General features: G+C 35.8%; 1 protein-coding gene and 1 pseudogene across 7 annotated transcripts in view; both read right to left on the minus strand.

Annotated features, from left to right (window-relative positions):
- The window catches only part of ADK (adenosine kinase), a 593,446-nt gene that overhangs the window by 193,546 nt on the left and 383,565 nt on the right, over positions 1-16,335 (minus strand). For 5 of the 7 annotated variants that reach the window (XM_009009682.4, XM_009009681.4, XM_078345541.1 and 2 more), the window contains exon 7: positions 3,393-3,563. The exons of the other annotated variants lie outside the window; for them this stretch is intronic. In XM_009009682.4, the coding sequence (XP_009007930.1) occupies positions 3,393-3,563 (171 nt within the window). The remainder of the gene's footprint in view (positions 1-3,392; positions 3,564-16,335) is intronic. 7 annotated transcript variants of the gene reach the window in all.
- On the minus strand, positions 1,031-1,779 carry LOC144578663 (large ribosomal subunit protein bL35m pseudogene; annotated as a pseudogene).

The following is a 16,335-nucleotide window of genomic DNA, read 5'->3' on the forward strand; positions in this document are numbered from 1 at the left end:
CATTGATGTGTCTGGCTTATTTTACTTAACATAGTATTTTCAAAATTCATTCATGTTGTAGCATGTATCAAAATTTCATTTGAGGCTAAATAATACTCCATTGTGCATATGCATGAAATTTTGTTTATTCATCTGTGATAAATATTTGATTTGCTTCTATCTCAGTTATTGTGAATAATGCTGCTATGGACATTGGTGTATAATTATCTGAGTCCCTGCTTTCAGTTATTTTGGGTAATATATCTAGAAGTAGAACTGCTAGATCATATGGTAATAACTTGAGATGTTTAACACCTCAAGGAACCATCAAATTGTCTTCTACAGCAGTTGTATTATTTTACATTTCCACCAGCAATACACAGGGTTTCCAATTTTTCCACATCTTTACCAATACTTGCTAATTTCCATTTTTTAAAATAATTGCCATTCTGATGGATGTGAAGTAGTATCTAATTTTGGTTTACATTTGTACTTCCTGACTGGTTATGTTGAGCATCTTTTCATGGGTTTACTGGCCATTTGCATATCTTCTTCAAATAAATCTTTATTAAATTTCTTTGATCATTATTGAATTATGTTGTTTTCTTATTGTTGAGTTGCTACTGTGTTAAATATTCTGAATACGAATCCTTTAACAGATATACGATTTGCAAATATTAACTCACATTCATCTAGTTGTCTTTTCACATTCTTAATAGTGTCCTTTGATGCACAAAAGTGGTTAATTTTGATGATGTCTAATTCATCTATTTTTTCCATTTGTTGCTTGTAATTTGGAATCTTTTTTTTTCTTTCAGTGAAGATTGTTTTGATCTCATCAACATCTGCTGCAAAGTTAAACCACTTTTGGGCCCATCTTTTAGCATCATTCCCTGGTACTAAATATATTTTCTACCTTCTTTTTACATGTCTTTTACAAATTTGAGCTTTTTTTTTTTAAGTTTTAAAACTTTTATAAGTTTAATGTTGTCACTGTATATTTACATATTCATTGGTACAATTTACATCAAGTTTTATACTTATTCATTTTTGCAAAGATATCATGTACACAAAGATACATATTCAATAACTGAGAAACAAGTGAAACTTCTGAGCTACACGTTCAGGTTTGTTTGATCATGATGCTTCTGATAAGAATCATTGACATACCAGTTTTACCTCTTCCAGAAGGATGTCATCATTTTATCTTAAGAGTTTACTCTGGGTTTTATTGCAGAATACAAATTCCCTCAATGGCTTTTTTCTTGAAGGTGCCTTTTTCCATAATTTTTTCTTAGAACCAGGCCTTCTCCTCACCCAAAGGCTACAATGAAGTTGAAGAAACCTATAGATGACAGCTTACACAGCCTTTCTCTTGCCTTTTCGTGTACTGATGTATGTTAGAGATCTGATAAGCAGGTTCAGGACACTTGGGAGCAAGGGGGGCTACTCTATTAAGGATCACTGAAATTTGCCCATGTGTCAGGTTTCTCTCAGATGTGGTAAGTCTGGGAGTGAAGGAAACAACTGGTGTCTAAATATGACTAAAATGTCTAGTGGACAATACAGAAATGAGAGATGCATTCTTGACAGTTTTGGTAGGCTGAAGATACCAAAATATTCAGGGATTGTAAGATTCCTGAAACTGCTCTACCTGCACCAGCAAAGGCAAAGGCAGCCATCTTGCCATCTTCCAAATTTGAGCTCTTATTAAACAGTTTTCTGCATGCTCTGCATTTTTTTTAAAGGCCCCTGTACATTCTCTCCTTAATTAAGATCATTTGTGACTATAAAGTCTGAATTGCATTTTTGATTGCATTGAATCCCCCTAAGCTTTCTTTAATTCCAAAGTCTCATTCTTTGGAATTGTATTTATCTTTTTTAGAAGTTTTAAGATTTGTCTCTTAAACTCTAGAGAACATATTTAAGTGCTGTCAATCTGATCTTTCTTGACTATTAGGAACTCTAAGACTAAGTGTCAGTTTCTCCAAATGATTCTCAAAACTTAGAGACCAATGCTTCAATGTTATTCAAAGGGCTTGAGTAGCACTTTTCCCAGTTACTTCTTTTAGCCATTAGAAAATAAAATTGTTAATAAGGAAAAAATAAATGGTAGATTTTAGTCAATTTAGACTTCTAGCAGTTATTTGACACTTCACTTTTACCACCGTTTCTTGCTAGTATCTCAATTTGTGAATTATCAAGAATATAGCATTTCCTTCCAATGTCACCATTTGTAACCAATTTAATCATCACCTTTATAGATCCACTATGATGTTATTTCTATGGATCATCCTTTAATCTTTACCCAGGTGATCTCATAAATTTCCAGGTCAATTTTTATGTTATTCTAGGCAGACAGCAGTTATTAGATATAAAATTGATGAATATATTCAAGCTGTGTTAGAACTGTGGAATTAGAATCAGAATAAACTTCTGGGATGATTAATACACCATCTTCATTTTATACATTAAACCATCAAGTGACATGGCCAAGTCACAGGAAGGCAGACTGAAGGCTTTTTTCCTCTTCCATGGATTTTTAAAGAGGTATAAACAGCAAATAAGCAAAAAAATAAAAAAAAATCATTTCCCTAATTTAGAATGGAAGAAAATACATTCTTGGTAGAAAGAAAAAACTAATTGTTGGATGAAATTCCATTTTATCACCTTCAAGTATAACGAACAAATATTAACAAAAATGACATTATTAATAAAGAAATATAAATGTAATATATCAAAATTTACTCATAATTTATTAAATGAAGATTGAATGGACTCTGACTCTGAAAAGACTTTAAAAAGTGATGAATGTGTTTTTTTATCCTGACAGTGGTCATAGTAACAGGTCAGTTATCCATCTGTAAAAACTTATAGAAATTACATTAAACCTCAGACACCTAAACTTTAAAAAATAAATGTTGGGCCGGGCACGGTGGCTCATGCCTGTAATCCCAGCACTTTGGGAGACCGAGGCGGGCAGATCACCTGAGGTTAAGAGTTCTTGACTAGCCTGGCCAACATGTTGAAACCCTGTCTCGACTAAAAATATCAAAATTAGCTGGGCATGGTAGTGGGTGCCTAGGCAGGAGAGTTGCTTGAACATGGAAAGTGGAGGTTACAGTGAGCCGAGATTACACCATTACTCTCCAGTATGGGTGACAAGAGCGAAACTCCATTGCAAAAAATAAATAAATAAATACATGTTTCACTAAGTAAGAAGATAGTATATACTGAAGGAAATATTGAAAATACTGAGAGCAGTCGACATTGAGACAATTTTGTTGCACACTTCTCAAGGATATTTACACAAAAATTTAAGTTTTAATTAATATATTTCTAAATATATGTATGTAGATCAGAAACAAACAAACAAAACCCTGGATTCTTTTAAAAAAGGAAAGGTAACTCACCGTCTCATTTCCAAAAAGTATGTCAACAAAAGGCATAACTTTCATCAATGATTCCTTGTATAACTGGCTAATAAATGGTGCAGACAGATTCAAAGTGAAAATCTTGTTGTTTTCAGAAGCATGGTGAGCCACTTTTAACACTGACTCTGGGGAAACTGTAAGAAAAAAGCCCTGGATGAAGAAAAAAGGAGGGAAAATTAAAAATGCCATTTCCACAGCTACTCAGTGAGAATAAAAGAAACCAACACAAAATAAAAAAGTACGTAAAATACAATTATAAGATGCAAGGCAGAAAATAGCAACATTTGACTGGAAGGATATTTGATCATATGAGTACCATATACTTGATACATGCCATTACTTCAGAGAATAAAGCATTAATTATGTCATACTAGATTTATATGTATAATACTAAAGAATTCTGTAAATTCATGAAAGAAAGAATATTTGAAAGGTCTCATTCAAGACAATAATTACATTTGAATTAGATAAACTATACTATGAAGGTAGATTGAATCCTAGTTTTTTACAGTTTGGAATTTATATTTTTTGAGATAAGGTTTCACTATATCTCCCAGGTTGGTCCTGAACTCCTGGGATAAAGCAATCCTCCTTACCTCAGCCCTCCAAGTAATGGGATTATAGGTGTGCACCACTGAGCCTGAGTTTGGATTCTTATAAGTGACTTAAAAATAATCTGTTTATTAAGATCTTAACTTGTGGCCAGGTGCAATGAATCACACCTGGAATTCCAGTACTTTGGGAGGCCAAGATGGGCCAATCATTGAGTCCAGGAGTTCCAAACCAGCCTGGCAACATGACAAAACTGTGTCTATACGAAAAATTTAAAAATGGGCTGGGTGTGTTGGTGTGTGCCTGTGGTCTCAGATACTTGCGAGGCTGAGATGGGAGGATTACTATAGCCCAGGAGTTGGAGATTGAAGTGAGCTGAGATCATGCCACTGCACTCCAGCCTGGAAAACACAGGGAGACCTTGTCTCAAAATAAATAAAAAGATCATAACTTGTTACCTTAAGAAATATCTAAATTGGATTTTTGAGGAAGATTCTGAATTAGAATTTTCAAATAATGAGAAAAGAATTCAGTAGTGCAAAAGAAAAATATTTAATTAAAATTTCATGTCAGGAAAGTTGTATTTAAAATGCTATTTATCTACAGCTTTAATACTAATTAAAGTCTTATTAAAACATATTTATGCTTTCTAGATGAAAGTATAAGCAAAGACATACATGTATATGTAGGAAATTAGTTTGGATGGTGCACAAACAAGTAAAGGAATATACGAAGGGCAGTAACAGAAGATTTGAAAAGATTGGCAGAGTTAAGAATACAAAGAGTCTTGGGTGGCAGGGTTTTTGATAGGCAATGTGCGAGAGGGGTAGGGATGGATCATAGGTAATGTGTATATTTCCTTGAACGGAAGAAATAACAAGCTTATGGAAAAATTTAAAGCACAGTTAATCTGGGCAGCAACAATTCAGCAACAGTTAATTAATGTCTACCTTTGGCTCTGTAAAAGAAAACCATACTAGGAGTACTATATACAGGACTTGGCAATTGTTTAAGATGTGGAAGGCAAAGAAGAAAAGAATCAAAAGATGACTAAGATTTTTGAATCCGGTTCCAACATTAATAAAAGTGGAAAATTCCAGAATAAGATCTGGCTTAGATGGTAAAGAGTGTTTAGTTGTGGTCATACTACAGTTGAGGGTCTAAGAGATCTCTAAATATCTACCAAAAAGTTGGACTCAGAGGAAAGGCCATGAATGTGATGGTCAAAGAGGTGTTGGAATTCCCAAGGCAGACAAAAGAGGACGAAGGACAGAATGGAGAACAAAAAATTAGAGGAAACAAAAAAGGAAAAGGAGCAAACAAGAGGAGGGCAAATGAGAGGAATGAAGTGATGGTGGAGAAACTGAACAACGGAAATTTTAAGAAGGTGCTATGGGGAAGTAGAGAAAGAAAGGAATGAGTAAAAGCATAAGATTTGATGATTAACAGAAAGCACTTAGTATGATGGTAAAAGAAGTTGTTAAAAAAGGAATGGTGAAAAAGTGAGGGTAAGAATAATTATTTTCAAAGCTTCATCAGTAATGATAATAAAATCATTTGAAATGTAATGAGTAATTATTGTGTCCCCAGGCACTATACTATATAGCAACTCAGTTATTATTGTTTTTTCTTTACATCAAACCCTATGAGGTAGAGACTTACTAGTTTCATTCGATAAATAAGCAAGATAGAGAAGTTAAGAGATGTTCCTTTAGGACACACAGCTTACATGTGATGAAACCTGGATTCATATGACTCCAGATATATTGCTAGTTTGAGCACATAATAAGAGGAGGAAAAGGCAGAAAGGCTTTTTTGAAGGGGAGGGTGGGCAGGGAAATAAAGATATAAGAAAGTTGTCTTTTTTTTTTTTTTTTTTTTTTGAGACAGAGTTTCGCTCTTGTTACCCAGGCTGGAGTGCAATGGCGCGATCTCGGCTCACCGCAACCTCCGCCTCCTGGGTTCAGGCAATTCTCCTCCCTCAGCCTCCTGAGTAGCTGGGACTTCAGGCACGCGCCACTATGCCCTGCTAATTTTTTGTATTTTTAGTAGAGACGGGATTTCACCATGTGGACCAGGATGGTCAACGAGATCTCTTGACCTCGTGATCCACCCGCCTCGGCCTCCCAAAGTGCTGGGATTACAGGCGTGAGCCACCGCGCCCGGCCAAAAGTTGTTTTTAAGGGCAGGGAAAGTTGGAAAAATTTTGCTTTTCAAAGAAAAGGATCTATTGGAGAAACAAGAATGAGGAGGCAAGGGAGGGAGGATAAACTACAGCAAAGAACTAGAGTTAGTGGGAGCACTGGAAACTAGAAGAGGAGAATAACTGGCTTATAATTGGAAGAAATAACCTTGAGAATATAGAAGGAATTTTAAAATTTACAAAAATACTACTGAGATATTCACTTACAACTGAGGGACTAACGATTTCCATATGCAAACTTTGAAAAGTTTAAAAAGAAAAAAAAATCTTTAAAAATACTACTTTCAGATTTCAGATAGACTACTACAAGAAAACTAAAAAAATTAATTTTGTGGCAGGAGCCATGTGTATTGGCATTCATCTTTGAAGGGTTTACTGTTCTTATATATTCTGAGATATTAAGAGAGAATTGTATATTCTAATTGTGTGAGGGACCAGAATACAATACCCCAAAATATAGTCCCCTAGAAATTGAGAAAACAGCAGAAGCAAGGTCACTCTGACCTTCTTCCACCTTTCTCTGTGAAAGTTGGCCAGAAAATCCTATTCCAAAGGCGTACTGCCCTCTACCTAGAGGCCAAGAATAATCTAACGGACAGGACTTGCTGGCTTCCACCTTCTGCAACCCTAAGTTTATTACCATTAGATCATATCCCTTTTGTTTAATCATGTTTCTCTATTGAGAAACATGTCTTTCATCAGACTTTGCATTAAAATGCAGTTTTGCTGGTCTTTGGGCTTTTTTTTTTTGAGATGGAATCTTGTTGTGTCACCCAGGCTGGAGTGCAGTGGTACGATCTTGCCTCACTGCAACGTCCGCCTCCTGGGTTCATGCGATTCTCCTGTCTCAGCCTCCCAAGCAGCTGGCACTACATGCCCAGCTAATTTTTGTATTTTTAGCAGAGACGGGGTTTCACCGTGTTAGCCAGGATGGTCTTGACCTCCTGACCTCGTGATCCTCCCACATCGGCTTCTCAAAGTGCTGGGATTACAGGGGTGTGCAACTGGGCCCGGCTGGTCTTTGGGTCTTAATTTCTGAAGGTTCCTGTGTCATGTAAAACTTTGTTAAATAAATTTATTATGCTTTTCTCTTATTAATCTCTTTAGTTACAGAGGGTTCAATAATGACCCTTTCAATGGATAAGGAAAATATGTTACCTTTTCTCCCCTACATCTGCTTCTTATTACTTTAAAGTACTGCTAGTGAAATTCTAATAAAAATATTTTTGTATCATAATGTTTTCTCATCATTTAAAAACTCACTCCATTAACTCTTTACCAACATTCAAGTGTTCTAAGAGGCAATAAATCTTAGTCTCAGTTATTATTTTTAAATGTTTTCTTATCTTAGTCTTAGTTATTATTTTTAAATGATTTTTTCTTTTTTAACCAAGTATCCTATCACTTGCAAACTATGAGCATCCAAGCTGCTGCTTTGCTATTTCTGTCACTTGGAGAATTAAAACGAACAGTTTATACAGCATCTTGTCTCCATAGTAATATGTATGTACTGTACTTGCTTTTTAGTCTTTCATTTAATGAGAAGATTTTAAATCTTTCTCTCTCTATTTCTCCCCAAAATGTTCCAGCATGAAATAAAAACCTCCCATAGCTAGCATTCTGCCAGCTGTGGATTAACCACAGACAGCCACAGAATGGTCTACATAAATAGTAACCTGGTCAAATAATTAGGCTTCTCACCAACTTCAGACTGAAAATTTGATCTGTGCTAAAATACATCTGATTGTAATTTAAGGTACAGAACACTTTGCCCCTGGAGTCTAAATCTGGCCCCAATCCAAATACATGTATGCTATGTGTGTGTTTTCCTTTAAAATGCAACACAAGAGTGTTATGATATGGATAGTATGATGTCAATTTTGTTAATTTTATAAATATACAAACTCATCAAATTTTAAATAAAAGGCAAATTCACTATTTAATTCTATTTTTGAATGATCTTGTTTTTCTTTAAGTAAATATTTACCATTTAAAGAATTTGGGATTTGTACTCTGTTAGATCACAAAGACTATTAAAATTGATGCTATCCATAATTTTTCTTCCTAGATTTATAAGCTTTGCTAGGCCACATGTTACACTCTATAGTATGACCAAAAATAAAAACAGTGCCATTACATTTTTTTCTACATGCAAGGTTTGCAATTAAATCAAGTCTATAGTTTAGAAAAATATATGACCAATAAAATCTTGTGCTTTACTAATTAGGGATTTCAGTCTCCACAATAGTTAACTGTTTATCTTTGACCCTATAACCAAAAGCAAAGTGGATGCTAACACTCAGAGGCTGGATAACATTAATTAGAACTCAGAATGAAGTAGGACTGTTTTGTTCATTACAACACAAAACAAAACAACATGAAAAGGCAGCAGTAAAGACGGATAGGGAAAGATAAAAGTAGAACCAAAGAACTGTTTTAGCAAAGACAGACTAATACCTGGAAATCTAAAAAACTTAAATTCATTATACAACCACTCTAAGGATTTCTCAGGATAGTTTAAACATGAGGGAATATTAGAAACAACATTGTCTAATATACTAAAGAAAAATAATTGCCCTTTTTGCTCTTTACCAGTGTTTATCTTAATTCAAGGTAATTATTTGGGGTTCTAATTGTCCTTGCCCAACAGCACAACCTCTTTTCATTATTTCTATCAACAATTATCTGAGGAATAGGGATATGTATATATGCACACCTATATAAATTTCAGGGATGTATAACTCTTGGAAGTATAAATCTATACTCATTCAAAAGGAAACAAACCTAGGTAAAATAACCATGACTATAATTAATCAACTGTGGATACATGGTGATACAGAAAAAAAAGCCTTTGTTTTTGTTTAGAACAATATTCTGATCAGAATATAATAGGGAAGAATACATGTATTATTTTGAAATATTCAAAACAGTGAATGTGAATCTATTTGGATCCATCTACTTCCTGATTAAATACACATATGCATAAAACTATACAGTGGCGGTCAGCAACTATACATAATGAGGCTTATCTATAAATAATGGGTAAGCACTGGATTCAACTGAAGGTTAAGAACTTGTAATTTAGTTCCTTTTCTCACAATTACATAATCATATATTCCACTTTGATAAAAAAAATTTTTAAATACATAGAAAATCTATGATAAAAGTGAAGTAAATATCAAACATCTAGAGTAAGAATAAATTTCAAGCTTACAGAGGAACTATTATCTAAAGATTTGCTATAGAAAAAGTGAAGGGTTCAGTTGGTACTCTTTCAATCCCAGAAAGAAGAAAACAAATAAACAAAAGATGAGGGAAAACATGACAAAAGGTCAGTATCTTTAGTCCACAAAGAAGTTTGAAAGTAGATTAAAAACTCAACAAACATTAGAACACCAATAGATAAATGAACCATAACATGAAAAAGTATTCCATTGAAAGAGAAATACATAGTAAATAAATACAGAGAAATTTTCCTCTTCAGTAACTACAGAAACAACATGGTAACACTAAATGATGAAGAAAGGTTGGTGAAACAAATATTAATACTACTTATAGTACTGCAACTGACACAGTCTTTCAGGAAATAGTTTGAAAATACACAAGATGTACCATAAACAAATTCATACTCTTTGACCCAATAATTCTACTTCTGAGAGTCTACTTTAAGAAAGTAATACAAAACATAGGAAAATATAAATTCATGAACATATTAGTGTATTTATTTCATTGAAAACAATGTAAAAACTGACAGAGAAACAGTCAAGAATTGGCTATATACTTTAAAGCTCACTACTGATCACTTCATATGTGACTAGTACAGAGACACAAATGAATTTTAAATCTAACTTAATTTAAATTTAAATGAAGACACTACATGTAGATGAACATAAGTAATGTGGGCAGTATGATTGTGAAACTAAATTTTTTATTTAATTTCATTAATTTCAATGTAAAAATTGAAGCATTTTAAATGCTGGAGATTTACTGTTTTGGAAGAACTACATTTTATTCTGACATTGAAGGTTTAGTGACAGAATTCACTGTAATGTATGTAAAATAGGTACATATTTCATGTAGTATGAAAAGAAGAATGTTAAAATCTAACTATTTTTATACCTAATACAGTATATCATTTTTACATGTTGAAACAATAAATATTTTAGATACATTAGGTAAATAAAATACATTATTAATTTGTTTCTTTTTATATTTTTCATGTGAGTACTGAAAATTTTAAATTATATATGTGGCTTATATTATATTTCTGTTGAACAGCACCACTCCAGAGAATATTTTAAAGATATTACAAATGATGATGAAAACTAAGTACTTAAGTAGAAAATGTTTATGGCACATAAATATTCAATTACATAGAAGACATACAAATAGTGTATACATAGTATGATTATACCCTACATTAAATCAATAGTAAAAAAGATTAGAAAGGAATAACCAAAAGTAAATCTGGGGTAAAAAAATTTGTGAATAATTCTAATATTTTCTTTGTTTTTCAAAATTTACTAATATGGTTAGATGGCTCTTCTGATTAAAAAAAAAAAAGTATTGATTGCTCGTTTCGCTTAAACAATTTTTATCAGGAGAGCCATCTAACCACATCAGTAAATTTTGAAAAATAAATTGTAAGAAATACCAGAATTTAACTAATTTTAGTTTTGGTGTATTTGTGTCTACACAAACAAGAGATGTTTACAAGCTTAACTCAATAAACAGGAGTAAGAGTAGATCATACACAGCTGGGAGTAAGTCTATATTACTTCTTTGAGTAGACAGAAGGCTCAAAAAGGAACAAACTAAATATGAGACTAGCGGCCTTAGAAAGCATAAACACTATTTATGGAAGAAAAAGAAAATAAAGAAGGATATGTGGTAACAGAAAAATATTTGGACAACCAGAGAGCCCAACCAAGCCTAGACTAGCAGTGATGAGGAAAGGGCTAAGAGTACCAGATGCTTGTATCTCAAGATGTACCACTGTCGTCTGCTCTAAAGAACATAATTAGCTTGTTTTCCATGCCATAACTTAGGTGCCATAGTAACACTAGTCAGAGAACAGGGCTGAGAGAATGAATAAATTACAAGTCAAAAATAACAAATATAACAACCATATAGCATGCTTTCTTCCTCTTAATGGGTCCTACATGTTTTGTGAATCTCCCAGAAAGTGTAAAATGTATTTTGTTCTTGGAGTGGATCAAACTTGAGTTATGACAAAACATAGTTCCTATCTGCTTGTAAGAAAAATGCTGGCCCTGACAATGATTAAGATAATGTATAAATAGTATATAATTACAATGTTATGCAGTATTTCATACAAATGACAGCAACAGAATTACTAAAAGAAGAAAGCTAGAAAAAATATACTTGTGAATACCATAAAGTTTATGTTACCAATGACAGAATGCAAAAAAATGTAAAGAAATAAAAGAGAATAATTCACCCGGATCTTCTTCCTGCCTATGTGGTTCCTTTTGGAAGCATAAAATCACCTAAATTACATATCTTTTAATCTTTTTTTTTTTTTTTTTTTAAGACAGAGACTTGCTCTATTGCCTAGACTAGAGTGCAGTGATGCAATCACAGCTCAGTGCACCCTCGACCTCCTGGGCTTAGGTGATTCTCCTACCTCTGCCTCCTAAGTAGCTGGGACTACAGGCATGTGCCACCATGTCCAGCTAGTTTTTGTATTTTAGTAGAAACGGTTTTGTCATGTTTCCTAGTCTGGTTTCCAACTCCTGACTTCAAGCCATCCACTTGCCTCAACCTCCCAAAATGCTGGGATTACAGGTGTGAGCCATCACACTCAGCTCATTTTAATCTGTTTAAGGATTAAAATACTCCCAACTTCAAGTATGTTATGAATGAAGAAGTCCATTTTCTTCTATCCCACATAACTCCCTCAAAAAAGGAAGTAAAATGAGGAAAAAGGTATAGTAGAAAGAAGATGAGCTTTAGGGGAACACATAGGAGCACATTTATTATACCTCTGTTGAATGTAAAACAAAGTGTAAGGAATCCTAGAAGTCTATTTCTAGGGGAAAAGATGAGAATGTGGTGAATGCACACCGATATGGTTTGGCTATGTCTCCACCCAAATTTCATCTTGAATTGTACTCCCATAATTCCCATGTGTCGTGAGAGGGACCAGTGGGAGATAATTTGAATCATGGGGGTGTTTCCCTCATACAGTTTTCATGGTAGTGAATAAATCTCACAAGATCTGATGGTTTTGTCAGGGGTTTCTGGTTTTGCCTCCCGCCATGATTCTGAGGCCTCCCCAGCCATGTGGAACTGTAAGTCCAATTAAACCTCTTTTTCTTCCCAGTCTTGGGTATGCCTTTATCGGCAGCATAAAAACAAACTAATACATACACTATTATGCAGAGATTAAAAACAATAAAGGAGCCGGGCATGGTGGCTCATGCCTGTAATCCCAGCATTTTGGGTGGCTGAGGCAGATGGATCATTTGAGGTCAGGAATTCAAAACTAGCCTGGCCAACATGGTGAAACCCTGTCTCGGCTAAAAATACAAAAATTAGTTGGGTGTGGTGGTGGGTGCCTGTAGTCTCAGCTACTTAGGAGGCTGAGGCTGCAGAATCACTTGAACCCAGGAGGTGGAGGATGCAGTGAGCTGAGATCGCACCATTGCACTCCAGCCTGGGCAACAGAGTGAGACTCTGTCTCAAAAATAAAAAAGTGATAAAGGAGTAACATCAGCAAGATGGCTGAGTAGAGATACCTGGTGCTTATTTAACCCACAGAAAAAGGATCAAAACAATAAACAAACAGCTAAGATTTGACTGGGGTCTGAAAGAAGAGTAATGGAATGCAGTGATGGAGTGAAGATGCAACTGTGTTGACTGGAAGTCTAGGAAGGCAGCATAGAGACACTCAACCTCTGTGGCTCCATCTTCCCCACCTAGATCAGATCTGTCTGGAGACAGTAGGGAATTGCTGTTGCAGGAGAAAAAGTCAGCAGAAGACCCCTACCAGCCCTCTTTGCAACCACAAACACCTGAAGTCCTTACTACACAAGAATCCCATGGTCCTCACAAGCCCTGAGCCCATTTTGGAGAGCTGCCAGGAATTCATGCAGCTGTACTGTCCTGGATTAAGAACACAAGGTGTATACTCCCCATCCTACCACTGTGAATTAAACTGCTCTAACATGGTACCATCTTGAGACTAGAACCACCTTGAAGCATGCCCTTCTCTGGAGGACCAGAGGCCACTGTACCTCTCCAGAACAGGGGCTCCATCTTCATTATGCCAACCCCAAGCAAGTTTCTGAATACCATGATCCCAGCTGGTAGAGGCTGGACCCAGGACTGGCTGTGATTCTGGTCTTGCACAGCAAGAAAACCAAGCCCCATGGCCATACAACCAACAGAGAAATCCGTCTCCCACTCCCACCCAGAGCAAACCCACTCTTAAGCTGGCCACACTGCTGGGCTCCCTCCTCTAGGAGACCCCCTTTGAGCCTCTGAGAAGGTGATATGCCAAGGCCAGCAGAGTAGGGATACCTGCCTGCAATCAGAACCTGAGAAACAGACAGCTCCCCCATAGGCATGTCCTTAGTCTGCCCAATGATCTGGTACTCCCAATAAGGGGATGAGAAATAGTCCCACAGACTGCCCCTGTGCCACAGGGAATATCTCCAAGCTAGCCAAGCAGCTCATGTCCCAGACCTGAAAGCTGCTCCTGGCAGGCATATCCCCAGGTTGCCCAAGCAACATTGTACTTGTATTTCTGGTCAGAGTAACAGCCTTGTGGCCCCAATCTCAGCAAGCCAATCTCACCAACCAAGTTGGCTGACTTAATACGTGCACATACATGCCCCAGACCTGACCAGCCCAGTGGGCCCACCCCTGGCAAAATGGCACCACCACTGCCCAAACTCTCTCAGCCTATGCCACTGAGAAACTCACAGATGCCACCAGAGTGGATTGCAGCTGAAGAAATTACACAGAACTACACAACCGCATGCATCTAGAAACAAGGCCAATGACCTTTAACAAACCAACACTCCAAGACTCATTCATATGAATAAGTCTTTATGAAATCTACTCCATAAAATTAAAAGAGGCATCCACCAGATGCATAGAAATCAACATAGGGACATACCAACCATGAAAAAGCAAGAAAAAGCCTAGGCAACATGGTGAAACTCTGTCTCCACTAAAAACACAAAAATTAGCAGGGCCTATTGGAGAGTGCCTGCAGTCCCAGCCACTTGGGGAGCTGAGAAGGGGGAAGATCACTTGAGCCTAGGAGGTAGAGGCTGCAGTGAGCTGAGATTGTGCCACTACATTCCAGCCTGGGCAACAGAATGAGACCTTGTCTTAAAAAAAGAAGGGAAAAAAAGCAAGAAAACATGTAAAGTCAAAAGGAAAAAAAAAATAATTATCTAGTAACAGACTCCAAACTATAAGGAAATATGTGAAATGTGAGAAAAAAATCAAAATAATATTCAAAGAAATTCAATGAGATACAAGAGAATACTGATAGATCATTCAACAAAATCAGGAAAACAGTTTATGATTTGAAAGAGAGGTTGGGCGTGGTGGTTCACGCCTGTAATCCCAACACTTTGGGAGGCTGAGGTGGGCAAATCACAAGGCCAGGAGATTGAGACCATCCTGGCTAACATGATGAAACCTCATCTCTACTAAAAATACAGAAAAAATTAGCTGAGCATGGCGGCACACACCTGTAGTCCCAGCTACTTGGCAGGCTGAGGCAGGAGAATTTTTGAACCTGGGAGGTAGAGGTTGCAGTGAGCCAAGATCGCACCAATGCGCTTCAGCCTAGGCAAAAATTAAGACTCTGTCTCAAAAGAGAGAAAAAAAAAGTAAGCAAGAAAGAGAAATTCAAGAGACAGATGTCATAAAAAAGAATGAAGAAGAAATCCTAGAGCTAAATAATTCAATGAATGAAATGAAAAATACAATAAAGAGCTCTACAACAGACTAGACCAAGAAGAATAGTTTCTGAACTTGAAGAATAATCTTTTGAAATAACACAGGCAGACTAACTTAAAAAAATATAGAGAGAATGAAAAAGTCTAAAGGATTTATGGGATATCAGTAAGCAGACAAATAGCTCCAGAAGGTAAAGGGAAAGGTGAGAAAAACATATTTAATGAAGTAATAACAGAAGGAGAGAGAGACATCCAAGTTCATGTAGTTCAAGCAAGCTCAAATATATTCACCTCAAACAGGACTTCTACAAGGCACATTACAGTTAAATTGCCAAAAGACAAAGACAAAGAAAGAATTTTAAAAGCAGCATGATAAAAGCATCAGGTAATATAAGGGAATCCCCATTAGACTAACAGTGAATTTCTCAGCAAAAACTCTATAATCCAGGAGAGGACAGGATAATATAGTCCAAGTAAAAGAAGAAAAAAACTTTTAGCCCCAAGAATATGCCCAGCAAAGCTAACCTTCAGAAATAAAATCTTTCACAGACAAGCAAAGCTAAGGGAATCACTCACCACTAGTCTGGCCTTGCAAGAAATGCTCAATGGGGTCTTACATGACAATAACCACCATCAGGAAAATATGTGAAACTATAAAACACACTGATAGAACTGCTTACAAAGGAGAAAGAGAAAGGAATCAAACCTTTTCACTAGAGAAAACCATTGAACTGTAAAAATAAAATTGAGAGAAGGTAATGAACAAAGGATATACAAACCACCAGAAAACAATCTATAAAATGAGAGGAGTAAGTCCTCGCTTATGAATAATGACTCTGACTGTAAATAGATTAAGTTCCATATTTAAAAGATAGACTAGCTGAATGGATTAAAAAAAAAAGACTCAATTGTAATGCTGCCTATGAGAAACTCATGTCACTCATACACACACAGCCTGGAAGACGATGGAAAAAAATATGCAATGCAAATGAAAACCAAAAGCAAGCAAGAGTAGTTACACTTGTATCAGTTAAAATGGACTTCAAGTCAAAAGCTGTAAAAGAAGACAGAAGGATATTATATAATTATAAAGGGGACTGATCCAGCAAGAGAATACAACTGTAAATACATATGCATCCAATGCCATAGCACCCAGATATATAAAAAAAATATTATTAGATCTAAAGGGAGAGACAGACCCCAGTGAAATAACAGTTGGGGACTT

The sequence above is a fragment of the Callithrix jacchus genome, chromosome 12 (assembly GCF_049354715.1).
Source record: "Callithrix jacchus isolate 240 chromosome 12, calJac240_pri, whole genome shotgun sequence".
NCBI classification, from domain to species: Eukaryota; Metazoa; Chordata; class Mammalia; order Primates; family Cebidae; genus Callithrix; species Callithrix jacchus.